Source organism: Microtus pennsylvanicus, chromosome 2 (assembly GCF_037038515.1).
Source record: "Microtus pennsylvanicus isolate mMicPen1 chromosome 2, mMicPen1.hap1, whole genome shotgun sequence".
Taxonomy (NCBI): Eukaryota; Metazoa; Chordata; class Mammalia; order Rodentia; family Cricetidae; genus Microtus; species Microtus pennsylvanicus.
In genome coordinates, this window is record NC_134580.1 from 27,250,921 (window position 1) to 27,264,752 (window position 13,832).

At 55.9% G+C, this 13,832-nt stretch overlaps 1 protein-coding gene across 2 annotated transcripts; it reads left to right on the top strand.

Annotated features, from left to right (window-relative positions):
* The first annotated feature begins 983 nt into the window (after positions 1 to 983).
* Positions 984 to 13,722, top strand: Cacnb3 (calcium voltage-gated channel auxiliary subunit beta 3). 2 transcript variants are annotated; one of them, XM_075960557.1, is made up of 13 exons: positions 984 to 1,320; positions 7,635 to 7,757; positions 7,926 to 8,048; positions 9,712 to 9,827; positions 10,062 to 10,126; positions 10,331 to 10,350; positions 10,579 to 10,659; positions 10,758 to 10,816; positions 10,958 to 11,067; positions 11,262 to 11,413; positions 11,634 to 11,729; positions 11,829 to 11,978; positions 12,463 to 13,722. In XM_075960557.1, the coding sequence occupies exons 1-13, from the start codon at positions 1,279 to 1,281 to the stop codon at positions 12,775 to 12,777; spliced, it is 1,452 nt and encodes a 483-aa protein (XP_075816672.1). In that variant the 5' UTR covers positions 984 to 1,278; the 3' UTR covers positions 12,778 to 13,722. The 2 variants fall into 2 exon arrangements, with proteins under 2 accessions (XP_075816672.1, XP_075816673.1); XM_075960558.1 differs by lacking the exon at positions 984 to 1,320 and adding an exon at positions 3,504 to 3,699.
* Positions 13,723 to 13,832: the final 110 nt, after the last annotated feature.

A 13,832-nucleotide genomic window follows, 5' to 3' on the forward strand; every position in this document is an offset into this window, starting at 1 on the left:
TGGGAATTACACCTTCGCTCCCGCCCTCCCCCGCCCCCCCCCGCCAGAACTTGGGCTTGTCGGCTTTGACGTGCCCGCCGGAGGGGACGAGAAGGGGTACTGACCCGAGAAGCGGTCCTGCGACTTTGTGCTCTCTGCTGCCCAGACTGAGCTGGGATGCTGCCCGGCTTGCCTGGGCTCCCCCTGAGACCAGGATGGAGGTAAGAGCGGTCTGGGGCTTTGGAGGGGTCACGAGTGTCTCAAAGGAACCCCATAGGGGTAGGGACAGACTGCAGCTTGGGGTTCTCTCCTGGGGGGTCTGGAGATGGGATGTGGCTCCTGGAGGGGATGTGGCTCCTGGAGAGGGGGGAAAGGATTCAGCTGGGTCTAGATACAGGCTGCGCCCTTTGCGGCAGCGCCTCCTGCTGGCAGGAGACAGCACGTGCGGTGGGTGCCGCCACCTGGAGGGCGGGTGCGGACACCCGGGCATCGAATCTAGGGGGCGCTACAGCGGGTAGGGAAGCAGCCGCCTCACCTCGCCTTGACCTTCCCTTTGGCGGATCTGAGACCTGCAGCAGCACTAACTGACACAGGAGGCGTCCCTGCTAGGCTGTCTCCCTAAGAATTCTGTAGAAGTCACAGGGTCGGGACCTGGAAAGGGAGGCTGGACGTGGCTTCCTCGAACTCTGAGGGGCGTCTTGAGGCTTAGGCAAGCGAACTGAACACCAGCACTCTTCCTTCTCGGTCTGCTACCCGGCTGAGGTGGGGATGCAGTAGGGCCTTTCTTCCTGGGGCGCAGGGCGGATGGGGGGGTGGGACACTACCTGCTCCAAGCCGGGGCCTGGAGGGAGCCGAACCTCCCCCTTAAAGCTCCGGTGCCTTGCTTGTCTTTGAACCTTTCCCGCCCTCTGCGTGCGGTGGCAGAGCTCCACAGACCATACCCTTTCTGGAAACCCGGTGGAGGGGGAGGGGATGACTTGGGGCGGGGGAAGCGAGGTGAGGATAGAAGGGCGGTGAGAGACACCAGATGAATAGAAAAATGGGGTGGTGGAGAGGGAAGACTAAAGTGGGGAGGGACTGGGAGTGAGAGAAAGATTGAAGGAGGAGGCTAGAAAGGAAGGGGGGGGAGGAAAAGGGGTGGAACCAGGAGCTAGGAGAGGGAGCGGGCGACTGGAGCTGGGCGGGCGTGGGGCGAGGCCAGGCGTGCAGACTGGAGCAGTGTGCAGAGCCGCGGCTGGGTCCTGCTCCTGCCTCGGAGCCCCTGGCCCGGGGGAGGGGGAGAGGCCACTAGCCCGGTCTATGTCTTTTTCTGACTCCAGCGCAACCTTCCTGCTGAACGAGGTAACCTCTGGGGCCCCCTCCCCAGAGGGGTGGGAGGAAAGCTCCGGCATTTGGGAGAAACTGCAGCACGGAGAGGGAGGGAAAACAGGAGGCAGGGACCTCGGGGGGGGGGGGGGGGAGGAGAAAGGGAAGGTTGGAACTGGCGGCTCCTCCAAAATGTACAGACAGAGCTGATGGGGAGCCGGGAAAGGGGCTAGATTGGAAGGAGGGCTGTGCCAAGCTCCCTCTGTGACCCTCTTTGAGTTCCTTGCGGGGAGGGAGCAACCTAACAGCTGGAATGCTAGGGGCCTCCCTGTGGTGTAGAATTCCCAGCTCCTGCCTCAGTTTCCCCACTTGGTGCCCAGGAATTGGGATCTGCCCAGCTTCCTGGCAGGCTTTGGGCTTTCCTCCTTAGTCTTGCTGCCATAGCTAGATTAGCATGATAACTAAACTAGGTAGGTGTGACTGCAGAGAGAAATGAAGGGGCATTGGTTAGCAATCAGAGGTACAGGTGGAGGCAAGGAAGACCAAGTGCCTGCAGGACCCAGGGGATGCCTGTAGGTATGGGGAACTTGAACCCATCTCCTGGGGAGGAGGTTGGCATGGCAACGGATCCTCTCAGGGGCAGACTTAGACACCAGTTGTCCCAGCTGGGAATGAAGGTATCACGGTGTGAGGATGGGGTACTGCTAATAGCAAATCCACAGTCCCAGGACTCTCTATGGGTGGAGAGTCCTAAGATGAGAGGCCAGGAAAGGAGATTCCAGATAGGAATCTCCCACGAGAGAGGCTGGAGGGGCTTACTCTTTGGTACCTACCTCTCCACCCTCTGGAAGGAGGGGACTAAAGAGACAACGAAAAAGGAAGAAAAGGAAGGCACAGGTGGTGCTTGGGGACACAGAATATAATATTTTACTAACCCCTACACATGCAGGATTTCAGCGGTGAATTTTGGCTGTCTACCCCAGGCTCGGCTGCTGCCCTCGGTAGCAAGGGCTCGAATAAAGTTGCCTGCCAGTCTTTCTAACAGAAGGAGACAGACTAGGGTGTCATAAGATGAGCCCCCCCCCGCGTCTTTTTCTTGCCAAGGAAACAGGAAGATGAGACATAGGTGAGAAAGCAGTTGGCTTGGGTGGTCTTCCTCTCCCATACACGCTACCTTCTAATAGATCTCATTAACCCTTCCTTGCAAATTGTGGCTTTCTGATTTCCCTGTAGAGCAGGAAAGGAAAGGATGGGCAGAATCCTGGACTGGGATTGAGGAACTAGGAATGGAAAGGAACTGGGCTAAGGGGGCAAGACACCAGGCCTGGCTGATCTCTCCCTTTAGGTTCACCAAAAACAGCCCCTTTCTGCCCGAGTTCCCACGGATGCCGTGGCAATGTCTGTCACAATCCTTGGCAGGGAAGTGAGGAAGAGAATATCCATCATGGCTTAAGTTGGATGAAATCTGCCCGTGCAACAGGTGTGGGGAGGCCTAGCCAGAGTACCCGAACTTCCCCCTTTCAAGGGTCGGTCCTTTGCTGCAGTCCGGAACACAGAGGACCACGCACCTGTTGGGGCAGGAGCTGCTTGCATGGCACCGGTCTAGGATCTCCAAACCATTTCTCCTCAGTACCACTGTGGGGTTTGCTTTGGGAGTCTCCTGGACGTACAGGGAGCCGACACTGCGCTATCACCTGAGATCTAGCCCCATCCGTTGCCCGCCCCCCTATAGCTCTCCATTTTCCTGTCTTGCGCGTCCTCTCTGCCTCCAGCCCTCCTCTCTCTCCATCCAGCCTCCCCGGCTTCCGCACCCTCTCGATTCTTCGCTGGGGTCGCGTCTTGTAGCAGCGTCTCGCCCCTTCCCCTCCCCCGCGCCAGCCCTTTGTTTCCCGGCGGAGCAGTTCCTGGGTTGCGAGAGTCCCTGTCTCCGCATCTCTCCTCGCCCCGCCTCCTCCCTGCCGGGATCCGCCCCGCCTGCAGCCTCTCCGCCCTCCTTCCCTGTCGCCCCGGCCCCAGAGGTACCGGGGACCCACCTTCCCGGCTAGCGTGCGCCCGGTTCCGCGGCCCCGGCGGCCCCGCCGCCCGCGCCTTCCCGGGAGGGGGTCAGGTGGGCGGGCACTATTGTTGTGGGAGCCGGCGGCAGATTCCTCAGCCGCGCTGGCGCGCTCGGGGTGGGACCGACTGGGCTGGGGGGTGGGGAGGGGAGCGGTGATCTGAGCTGGGAGCAGCTGGTCTTCGCGGCTCGTTCCCTCCTTCGCGCTCGCGCTCTCCGCCGCCGCCCGCAGGGCTGCGCGGCTCGGTGGCATCTCGGGCGCGGCCCGCCGTCCTCGCCCCCGGCGTCGCTCGCTCCCCCCCCCTCCGGATTCCCCCATGTATGACGACTCCTACGTGCCCGGGTTTGAGGACTCGGAGGCGGTGAGTGCCCACGGGGAGGGTGGGGGTGGGGGAGTTGGGATGACACCTCTCTCTTCACCCCTTCCCCCAGTTCAGGACTTTGAAAAACGCCTTGACAGCGGGGCCGGGCGCGTAAGGGGGCCTCTCTAGGAAAGTGGGGCTATGGGCTTTCATGGCCAGGTCTCCCAGGTACTCGGGTGTGTGCAGAGGGACCGTGTAGGGAGAAGGCTCGAGCAGGTGGCCCCAAAGCTCAAGACATAAGGGGCAGAGGGAGGAAGCACTGAAGGCCCTGGCACCGAGGCTTTAGAGGGAAAATGGAACGTCTGTAGTTCTAAATTCTGGGTTTATGGGGTCTGAACAGAACAGAAGCAGAGCTTCAGGGGAGACACACCGGACCTGTGCCTCAAGTAAATGACAAATTGAGGATCTGGAAGAACATTAGAGAGTCGGGTATCAGCCTCTGCAGATAGGAATTCTAGAACTTGACGATGTCTGTTATCCTCTCTGCCCACCACCCATGTGCATGACTTGGACCCCTCACCCTGACTATAGCCCAGCTTCTTCCAAAGGCCAGCCACCACACGGGTGGGCCCTCAGACTGAGTTCAGTCCACCTTCTCAGCCCCCCTGCTAAGGATTCCTCTGAGCTCCTGCTCAGCATGGAGGACCTGGAGGTGAGGCCAGGGGAGCTCAGGGCATGGGGATGGAAAGGAAGCTCTTTGGTCAGAGAACCAGGCAACCAATAAATATTTAATTCTCCTCTTTGCTTTTATCTCCTGACCCACTGAGACAAATCAGCTCATTAGGCAGTGATTCCCGGAGCTCAGAAAGCAGAAAGAATGCCTGGAAAGATGGGACAAGAGAGGGGAGCAGTTTCAGAGCCCCTTGGAGTTGCCAGTTTTCCGGCAAGCACTCCACAGGAGAGCCTTCTTGGGAAAGGACCACTATCCCCTGATAGGATTGGGTCAAATCTCCTGTCTCACACCCAGGACAGATGCGCAGTGAGGCTCAGGACAGGCACATGGCAGTCGATTCTGGGACCAGGCTCCTTCTGGGACCAGGCTCCTTCCGGACCCAGTTTTCCACGGGGCTCTGGGGCTAATTGCATTGCTGTAGAGCAGATAGATGCTTTTCAAGGCTCTGGTGGGCATCTCTTTCTAACAGTTGAAGGGACAGCTGGTGTAGCCCAGGGTGCCAAGATGAGCTCGGGAACAGACCTGTCTGAGGCCGTGGGGCCTTGGGTGCTCCTTTTCATCCCTGCTGAGAAGTCAGGTCAGATAAGCTGGCCTGTGGATGCAGTTTGAGGGCAGCCTGCTGACCCATTGCTCCCTCCTGACCCTCTGTTTCTTGGGTCCCCCCCCCCCCCCGCTTTGCCTCCTCCTGCTAGCTCATTGCTCTCCCTGAGGCCCCCTCTGAAGCAGTAGGAGGGAGATCAGGCTCTAAATAAATCCACTGGGCTCATCTCCCTCCTCTTCTTCCCCCGTGCCAGGCAAGAGAGGAGCTGCAGCCTGCCCACACACTCGCCAGGCAAGGGGGGCAACCACCAGGGCACTGTGCCAACTCCAGCAACTCCAGAGTGCTGAGACTCTGTCTATTGGGGCATAATGGGGTAGGGAGACAAGGCCCTAACGTGTTCTACCGGGTGTTCCCACCTTCCTATTGATACCAGACCAGCACAGACAATCCCCCAAGGACATAGGAATTGTGGAAAGTGGCTTCCCATTCAGGACACAACTCATTAAACAATTTAGGGACAGATCTGTCATTCTCACCTAGACAGGGTTAAGAGGTCATCCAGCCTAGATACCCCAGATACCCAGAGGACTAAATTAGGCTGAGAGCTAGCATCAATAGAGGTCAAAGCCACTTCTCCCAACACCTGCTGGGTACCTAGGAAGTATCTCCTACGTACACAGTGGTCATCCTGACTTGCTCTGCCCTTTCTCACCTGCTGGCTTCTATCCCACCCTACCCCTGCTTTGCAAGCCTTACCCTGCAGCTAGCACTTACGTCCTGGAGTGAGGTTCCTCACGTCTTGTCAAGGTTTTTTTTCTGGGACTCAGACTTGTTCTGCCTTGACCAGAGAGTTGGGGAGCAGCAAACAGCCTCCACTTGTGCAGAACAAAAGGCTTTCCCGCTTTGGCTCTGCCTTGAGCCTTTGGTTTACAATAGACACAGCCCCCAGCTCAAACTCCAGGTCTCTGCACTGGCAGGGTTGGGGGAGAGGCAGGGTCGACAGCAGGAGTGTGTTTGCCTTCTCCAAAGAGAGTTTGACTCCTGCTGCCTAGTAGTTGGTCCTAGTCCCCTAGCCCAAGGATGCCAGGTACTGTTCTTCAACCTGGACATTCTGAAACCTCTTTTTCTACACACACTCTTTTTTAACCTTTTCTGTGCCGCTGTCAGGGAAGAGTCCCTCCAGACAGCTGCAGGTAAGGAGAAACTGAGTCTCAGAAAAGATCCCCCTTTCCCTAATCCAGTTACCTTAACTTTCAGCTGCTTGTCTCAAAGTTTGGCATCTTCTTTATGGTCTTGAAGATGAACTCTGCAACCCTTCAAATGTACACTCCTAACCCTAAGATCCTAGTATGAGCAGGGTTCAAAGACTGTTCTTGTTCACATTACCAAAAGCACCCCATCCCCAAGGTCCTGTATCTCAGCAGGGTTGCCTGGCGCCAGCGTAGCCTCCCTCCAGGGCCTGCTATCCCTTGGACCCTGGGGAAGGCGAGGGAGCTACAGGCCAGGTGGTAGGTGTGATAGCCTCACCTGTACCCGGGAGATAGCTTTGTATTGCTTTCTCATTCTGTCTTCTTGCTGCTGACACCTGGCCAGTTTCCAGTCCTAGCAGGTGTGGGAGGAAAGAAAGTAGTGGGTGGGGAGAGCAAAGGAGAGGTCAAGTCTAAGAGTCTGCGACTTTGGGCCCAATCTTCACACTGTAAGGCAAGTATTCATTCGTTTAACAGATTTCAAAAGCCGGGCGGTGGTGGCACACTGGCATCTGGGAGATAGAAGCAGGCAAATATCTGTTTGGTCTGTTTAGAAAGTTCTAGGCTAACCAGTGCTACATAGTGGACCCTGACTCGAATAAGAGCAACAAAAAACTCTGAGAAAGCCTTAGTGATCAAATGGCCACATCCGGACAGGGTTGTGCATGCATGCATGCATGTGTTTTAATTTACTGTGTACGTGTGTGTGTAAGCTCACACACATGCCACTGTGTGATCAGAGGACGACCTTAGAGATGGGTTTTCTGTTGATTCCACGGATTTGGTCATCCTGTTATCCTGTTAAAGCAGAGTATGCCTTTACTCAATCCCCTACCCCATCTGGCGGCGGCAGCGGCTTCTTCCTCCTCCTCCTCCTCTTCCTCTTCCTCCTCTTCCTCCTCTTCCTCCTCCTCCTCCTCCTCCTCTTCCTCCTCCTCCTCTTCTTCTTTGGAGGGAGGGTCTCAAGTAGCACAGGATGGCTTTTACCTCTTTCTAGCTGCAGCTGAACTTGAACTTCTGATCCTCTACCTCCCAAGTGCTGGAATTATAGGTGTGCACCACCATGCCTAGCTCTGACCAGCATCTCTTGGCTAGCTGTATTCTTGCCAATTGTCTTAAAGGGATAATGGCTAGGTTGCTTCAGGCTAGCATGGATAAGAAAGAGGGCCTGGTTTCCTGGATTCGACACCATGTCAAATACATCATATGTAGTATTTTCCCTTCCCTCTGCTTCAGAGGACATGGTAGAGAGGAGAAAAGAGAGGAGAAAGTGAAGGTTCTATTCTGATAGGTGTGGGCAGAGGGGCCCTGATCTTTGCACACATGGGTTGGGCCAGCCTCCCTGTAGCCTCAGAGACACTGGGGGGGGGGGGGGCACACAAGAAGCAGTGTAAAGGGTCAAATCATTTTCTAGAAGGTGGAGAAGTAGCATTAAGATTAGGAGGGGCCTTTTACACAGACTCTCCCGTCCCAGGGTTCAGCCGACTCCTACACCAGCCGCCCCTCTCTGGACTCAGACGTCTCCCTGGAGGAGGACCGGGAGAGTGCCAGGCGAGAAGTGGAGAGCCAGGCTCAGCAGCAGCTGGAGAGAGCCAAGGTATACCTGCCGGCAGGGGGCCAGGCTAGGAGCAAACCTGTGTCCAGGGTCACGTCAGGGTGTGGAAAATGTGTGGCGGGCAAGAGGCTTCTCATCTGGGGCCTCTGCCTGCCTTCCTCTAAGAGATGTTCTGGTCTCTCTCATTGCTCTGGTGATCAAATTTCCCAGCACAAACCTGTGGCATTTGCTGTGAGGACCAATGTCAGCTACTGTGGGGTGCTGGATGAGGAGTGTCCAGTCCAGGGCTCTGGAGTCAACTTCGAGGCCAAAGATTTTCTGCACATTAAAGAGGTAATCAACCTTATTCTCCCCCAAAGCATAATCTAGCACTTAATTTTCCTGTTGCTGTCTCAGGCCCTGGTGCCTTTTCAGTTCTCCATCGAAAATAAGTCCTCAACTCCTCCAGTTTTATCTGTATCCACACACCTGTGTACCCCTTATACACAGACCTGACTCCTCCAGCTTCATTGTGTGCACACCTGTGTGCCCCTCATACACAGACCTGAGCCCTCCATTTCATCTGTGTGTGCGCACCTGTGTACCCCTTATACACAGACCTGACTCCTCCAGCTTCATTGTGTGCACACCTGTGTGCCCCGCATACACAGACCTGACTCCTCCATTTCATCTGTGTGTGCACACCTGTGTGCCCCTCATACACAGACCTGACTCCTCCATTTCATCTGTGTGTGCACACCTGTGTGCCCCGCATACACAGACCTGACTCCTCCATTTCATCTGTGTGTGCACACCTGTGTGCCCCTCATACACACACCTGAGCCCTCCATTTCATCTGTGTGTGCACACCTGTGTGCCCCGCATACACAGACCTGACTCCTCCATTTCATCTGTGTGTGCACACCTGTGTGCCCCTCATACACACACCTGAGCCCTCCATTTCATCTGTGTGTGCACACCTGTGTGCCCCTCATACACAGACCTGACTCCTCCATTTCATCTGTGTGTGCACACCTGTGTGCCCCTCATACACACACCTGACTCCTCCATTTCATCTGTGTGTGCACACCTGTGTGCCCCTCATACACAGACCTGACTCCTCCATTTCATCTGTGTGTGCGCACCTGTGTGCCCCTCATACACAGACCCGACTCCTCCATTTCATCTGTGTGTGCGCACCTGTGTGCCCCTCATACACAGACCTGACTCCTCCATTTCATCTGTGGGTGCACACCTGTGTGCCCCTCATACACACACCTGACTCCTCCATTTCATCTGTGTGTGCACACCTGTGTGCCCCTCATACACAGACCTGACTCCTCCATTTCATCTGTGTGTGCACACCTGCCATTTCATCTGTGTGTGCACACCTGTGTGCCCCGCATACACAGACCTGAGCCCTCCATTTCATCTGTGTGTGCACACCTGTGTGCCCCGCATACACAGACCTGAGCCCTCCATTTCATCTGTGTGTGCACACCTGTGTGCCCCGCATACACAGACCTGAGCCCTCCATTTCATCTGTGTGTGCACACCTGTGTGCCCCGCATACACAGACCTGAGCCCTCCATTTCATCTGTGTGTGCACACCTGTGTGCCCCGCATACACAGACCTGAGCCCTCCATTTCATCTGTGTGTGCACACCTGTGTGCCCCTCATACACAGACCTGAGCCCTCCATTTCATCTGTGGGTGCACACCTGTGTGCCCCTCATACACAGACCTGATTCCAAAGGTCCCCACCATTCTCAGACCTGGTTTGGTCCTCAGTTCTGTGTCTAAGGGGGAAGCTAGAGTAACTAACCAGTAGTGTCTTGTGACATCTGCGATGCTACGCGACTTGTGGCGGGAACCTGGCTGCACTCTTCTGTGATGTCATCATACTCTCCTTGGCCCTTCTTCTGCCTTCCTTACACCAGCTTCCCAAAGTCTTTCCTGGCTCAGAAGCCTGGACCAGTGCCTCTCACAGTTCCTCCCCACTCTTATCCATTCCTAGAAGTACAGCAACGACTGGTGGATCGGGAGGCTAGTGAAAGAGGGGGGAGACATCGCCTTCATCCCCAGCCCCCAACGCCTGGAGAGCATCCGGCTCAAACAGGAACAGAAAGCCAGGTGAGAACGGTGCTAAGACTCAATAAACACACACCCCAAACACAGACACCTGACCCACAGAACACAGCTGCACCTTTATACCATGCAAGTCCGCACTCACATACGCACATAACATATAACATACATGCTTAACTGTCATAAAGGTTGCTAATTTGTAAATCATTAAATAATGTCTGGAACTGATGGACACATTCAACCCCCCCTTTTTTGTTTTACCACCCCCATCTCTGTCAGGAGATCTGGGAACCCTTCCAGCCTGAGTGACATTGGCAACCGACGCTCTCCTCCTCCATCTCTAGGTAGCCTTCCCTCAGCTCACTCATGGGTGGATGGGCAGATAAGACAGTGGAAGGGGGTTCTCCTCAGTGAGGTTTATGGGAAGGGGCTGGCGGAGGGATTGTAAAAGCAGGAGAACCCCCTTTTCTCCCCTGGGGAAGGGACTACCACGCCCCCAGGCCCTTTTCCCTTCACCAACTTTAATCTTTTATTTCCTTTCCCAAAAGCCAAGCAGAAGCAGAAGCAGGTGAGTCCGAAGGGGACCTGGACTGGGGGGCTGGGGGATTAGGGGAATCGGGGGCTGGGGGCTGGGGGGTTGAGGGTCGTTGTGGATTTTGGTTCTGGTCAAGTCACTGCTGGCATCTGCAGAACAGAGGGGAGGGAACCCAGAGCTCTTGACTCTGCCCCCAGAACAATCAGGCGTAAAGTGGGTACCAAGACCAAGATTTTGTCTGACCTCCTGGCCATTCTGCAGGCGGAACATGTTCCCCCATACGATGTGGTGCCCTCCATGCGGCCTGTGGTGCTGGTGGGACCCTCGCTGAAAGGTTATGAGGTGAGGACAGTGGGGACGGTCTGTGTGGAGGGCGTGAACTCTTAGGGACACTGCCTGCCTCCTGGGACCTTCTGTCAGTGCCGTACCCTCTCCTCCAGGTCACGGACATGATGCAAAAGGCTCTCTTTGACTTCTTAAAACACAGGTTTGATGGCAGGTAAGTTGCCCTGGCCTGGAATGGAATGAGAGTCGGGAAGAAAATAATTCCTCATGCCCAGAGCTACTCTCCTCCCGAGGAGAGTTGGAGCTGGGTAAAGAAGGCCTTGGGTTTGAAGGCCGCTGTGACCCTCCACACCAGGATCTCTATCACGCGGGTCACAGCTGACCTCTCACTGGCTAAGCGGTCTGTGCTCAACAACCCTGGCAAGAGGACCATCATTGAGCGCTCCTCTGCCCGATCCAGCATTGGTGAGCACTCCTTTGTTCTGCTTCTCTGCCTACTCGACGCTCGTCAGAACTTTTTTTTTTTGCCCATGCCCCACCACCTACCCCAGGTCTGCCCTCATTGGCCCAGTCCATTGCCTGTCTCACCGCATAGCAGCCCTCAAAGCTCTGGATTAAACAGTGGGCAGAGCCCCTGGTGAGCTGCTCCCCTTCCTTAGCTGAAGTGCAGAGTGAGATTGAGCGCATTTTCGAGCTGGCCAAATCCCTGCAGCTAGTCGTGTTGGATGCTGATACCATCAACCACCCAGCACAGCTAGCCAAGACCTCACTGGCCCCCATCATCGTCTTCGTCAAAGTATCCTCACCGAAGGTAAGCGAAACTGGGGTGATTGGGGTCCCACAGGTGATGTCCCCTAGAATATAGTGCACCTCTGCTTGGTCCCTGCCTGGAGTGACCGCCACACTGAGGCATCCTCACCTCATACTCTAATGCCCTGTTACAAGTTGAGAATGTGCCTAGTTCCTTCCAGGCCCAGCTCTGACTGGAGCCCCTAGAGGACTCTCGGCCTATCTCTGCCCTTCTACTTCAGGTACTCCAGCGGCTCATCCGCTCCCGGGGGAAGTCGCAGATGAAGCATCTGACGGTACAGATGATGGCATATGACAAGCTGGTTCAGTGCCCACCAGTGAGTGCTTGGGTCAGCTGCAGCCACACCCTATTCCAGGGTGCAGGAGCTCTGCGATTGCTGTTGAGGAGCCAACCTCCTCGTGTGCTTTCTCTCCAGGAGTCATTCGATGTGATTCTGGATGAGAACCAGCTGGAAGACGCCTGCGAACACCTGGCCGAATACCTAGAGGTTTACTGGCGCGCTACCCACCATCCAGCGCCTGGCCCTGGACTTCTGGGCCCTCCTAGTGCCATCCCTGGACTTCAGGTAACCATTTTCAGTGGGCAAAATGTGCAGGCTTACACAGTCCAAGCGAAGCTCCTGCCCCGCCCAAAAGGATTGCCCTTGGTCTGCATGTGAAGCCAGGGATGGTACAACTAACTGTCAGCTCTGCTTCAGCTTGCTCTACAGACCTAGGGCATATAGGTCAAGGAGCTTCCTGGTTGAAAAGCACAGTGAATGAGTAATCAGAGATGGGCCTTCCAGGGTCAATGGAAACATTTTATTCCCATTCTCCTAGTCACTTTTTAAGGGAGAGCCTGAATTTGCAGGAGCCCAAACTCCCGCTTTCTATGTCTGGCCCAGAAGAATGCCCCAGCTTACTTCCTTCCTCACACTATTTAAAACAAAACAAAACAAAACCTGGGAACTGAGAATAGAGAGGGAAGAATCCCACCTCCCTGTCAGAGTCCTGGGAGAAGCAAAGGCCAGGTCTGCTTCATCTTACTTAGACCTGTTGTGTGGCCCCCAGAACCAGCAGCTGCTGGGGGAGCGTGGTGAAGAGCATTCGCCCCTGGAGAGGGACAGCTTGATGCCCTCAGATGAGGCCAGCGAGAGCTCCCGCCAGGCCTGGACCGGATCTTCACAGCGCAGCTCCCGCCATCTGGAGGAGGACTATGCAGATGCCTACCAGGACCTGTACCAGCCTCACCGCCAACACACCTCGGGGCTTCCCAGTGCTAATGGGCATGACCCCCAAGACCGACTCCTAGCCCAGGACTCGGAGCACGACCACAATGACCGGAACTGGCAGCGTAACCGGCCTTGGCCTAAGGACAGCTACTGACCACCACCTGCCCTACCCTGGCAGGCACAGGCACAGCGGCTGGGGTGCCCACCTCAGGCTGGTTGGAGTTAGACTGGCATTAGGCTGCCACTAGGTTCAGCTCCCACAACCCCCTGCCCAGCCCCTGGTCCAGGGCTGACTGTGGTCCCAAGGTTCTGGGAGAAGCAAGGGGCCCCCTCACCTCCTGGGCACAGTGACCCCGTAGGCTCTCATCCCAGGTACTAGCTGTGTTCTGTACCCTTGGCACCTTCCTCACCTGCACAAGAAGCTGCCGCAGTGGGCAGTGATCTCAGGCCAGGATCACTTAGCAGGGGACGCCCAACCAGAATGGATGCCCCTCTAATAACGGGGGTGGGAGCGTGGGCAGTACAGCATGAGTCCTAACAAGGGGCTCAGTTGTGCTCTGGGCTCTAAAGGCCTCTACTCTCCTCACTGCACACATCAGAAACGAAACAGTCAGAGCTCAACATGGTAGCACTTCTGTATGTCAGCTGGGGTGGGCAAGGACACCTAAGACAGGAGCAGTGCAGGTGAGGCTAGACAGACTCACAGCGGAAGCTCTGCTAGACAAAGGCCCTCCTCTCCAAACCAGGAAGCTTAGCACCTGGCAAGCCTAGGGAACTGGAGCACAGTGAAGCCAGAAGCTTGGACTGCGGGGGAGGGAGGAGCAGCTTCCGGCCCCCTTGCGTTTCTCATTCTTTTGCCCTTGCATCTGTCATTTCTGTTCTTTCCCTCCATGCCTCCTGCAAGACCAGGCTCCCTGACTCATAGCTGCCGCTTGTTAAGTTAGGGTTAGATGAGGACACTAGGACACAGTGGACAGCCCCCAGAGGCTGTCCACCTGGCTACCCTTGCCTTATGGCTCTAGCGTGTGACCTACAGAGCATGCTCCATTGAGAACCTGCCCCACCTCATTGTCATCTCCAATAAACACCATGCACAGTCCTCAGGTGTCTCTGGTGTGTTGACTCATATGGTTCTGTATTACTGTGTGGCCTACGTCTGCAAAGTCTGTGCAGTATTCTGGCCCCTTCTCCCCAAGGATTCCAGAGTGG

Excerpts from the sequence above, each read along its gene's own strand:
- Cacnb3 (XM_075960558.1), top strand. The coding sequence starts at position 3,655 with ATGTATGACGACTCCTACGTGCCCGGGTTTGAGGACTCGGAGGCG. Across the intron at positions 9,828-10,061 it reads AAACAGGAACAGAAAGCCAG|GAGATCTGGGAACCCTTCCA; the intron begins GTGAGAACGGTG and ends CATCTCTGTCAG. Across the intron at positions 11,068-11,261 it reads CTCTGCCCGATCCAGCATTG|CTGAAGTGCAGAGTGAGATT; the intron begins GTGAGCACTCCT and ends CCCCTTCCTTAG.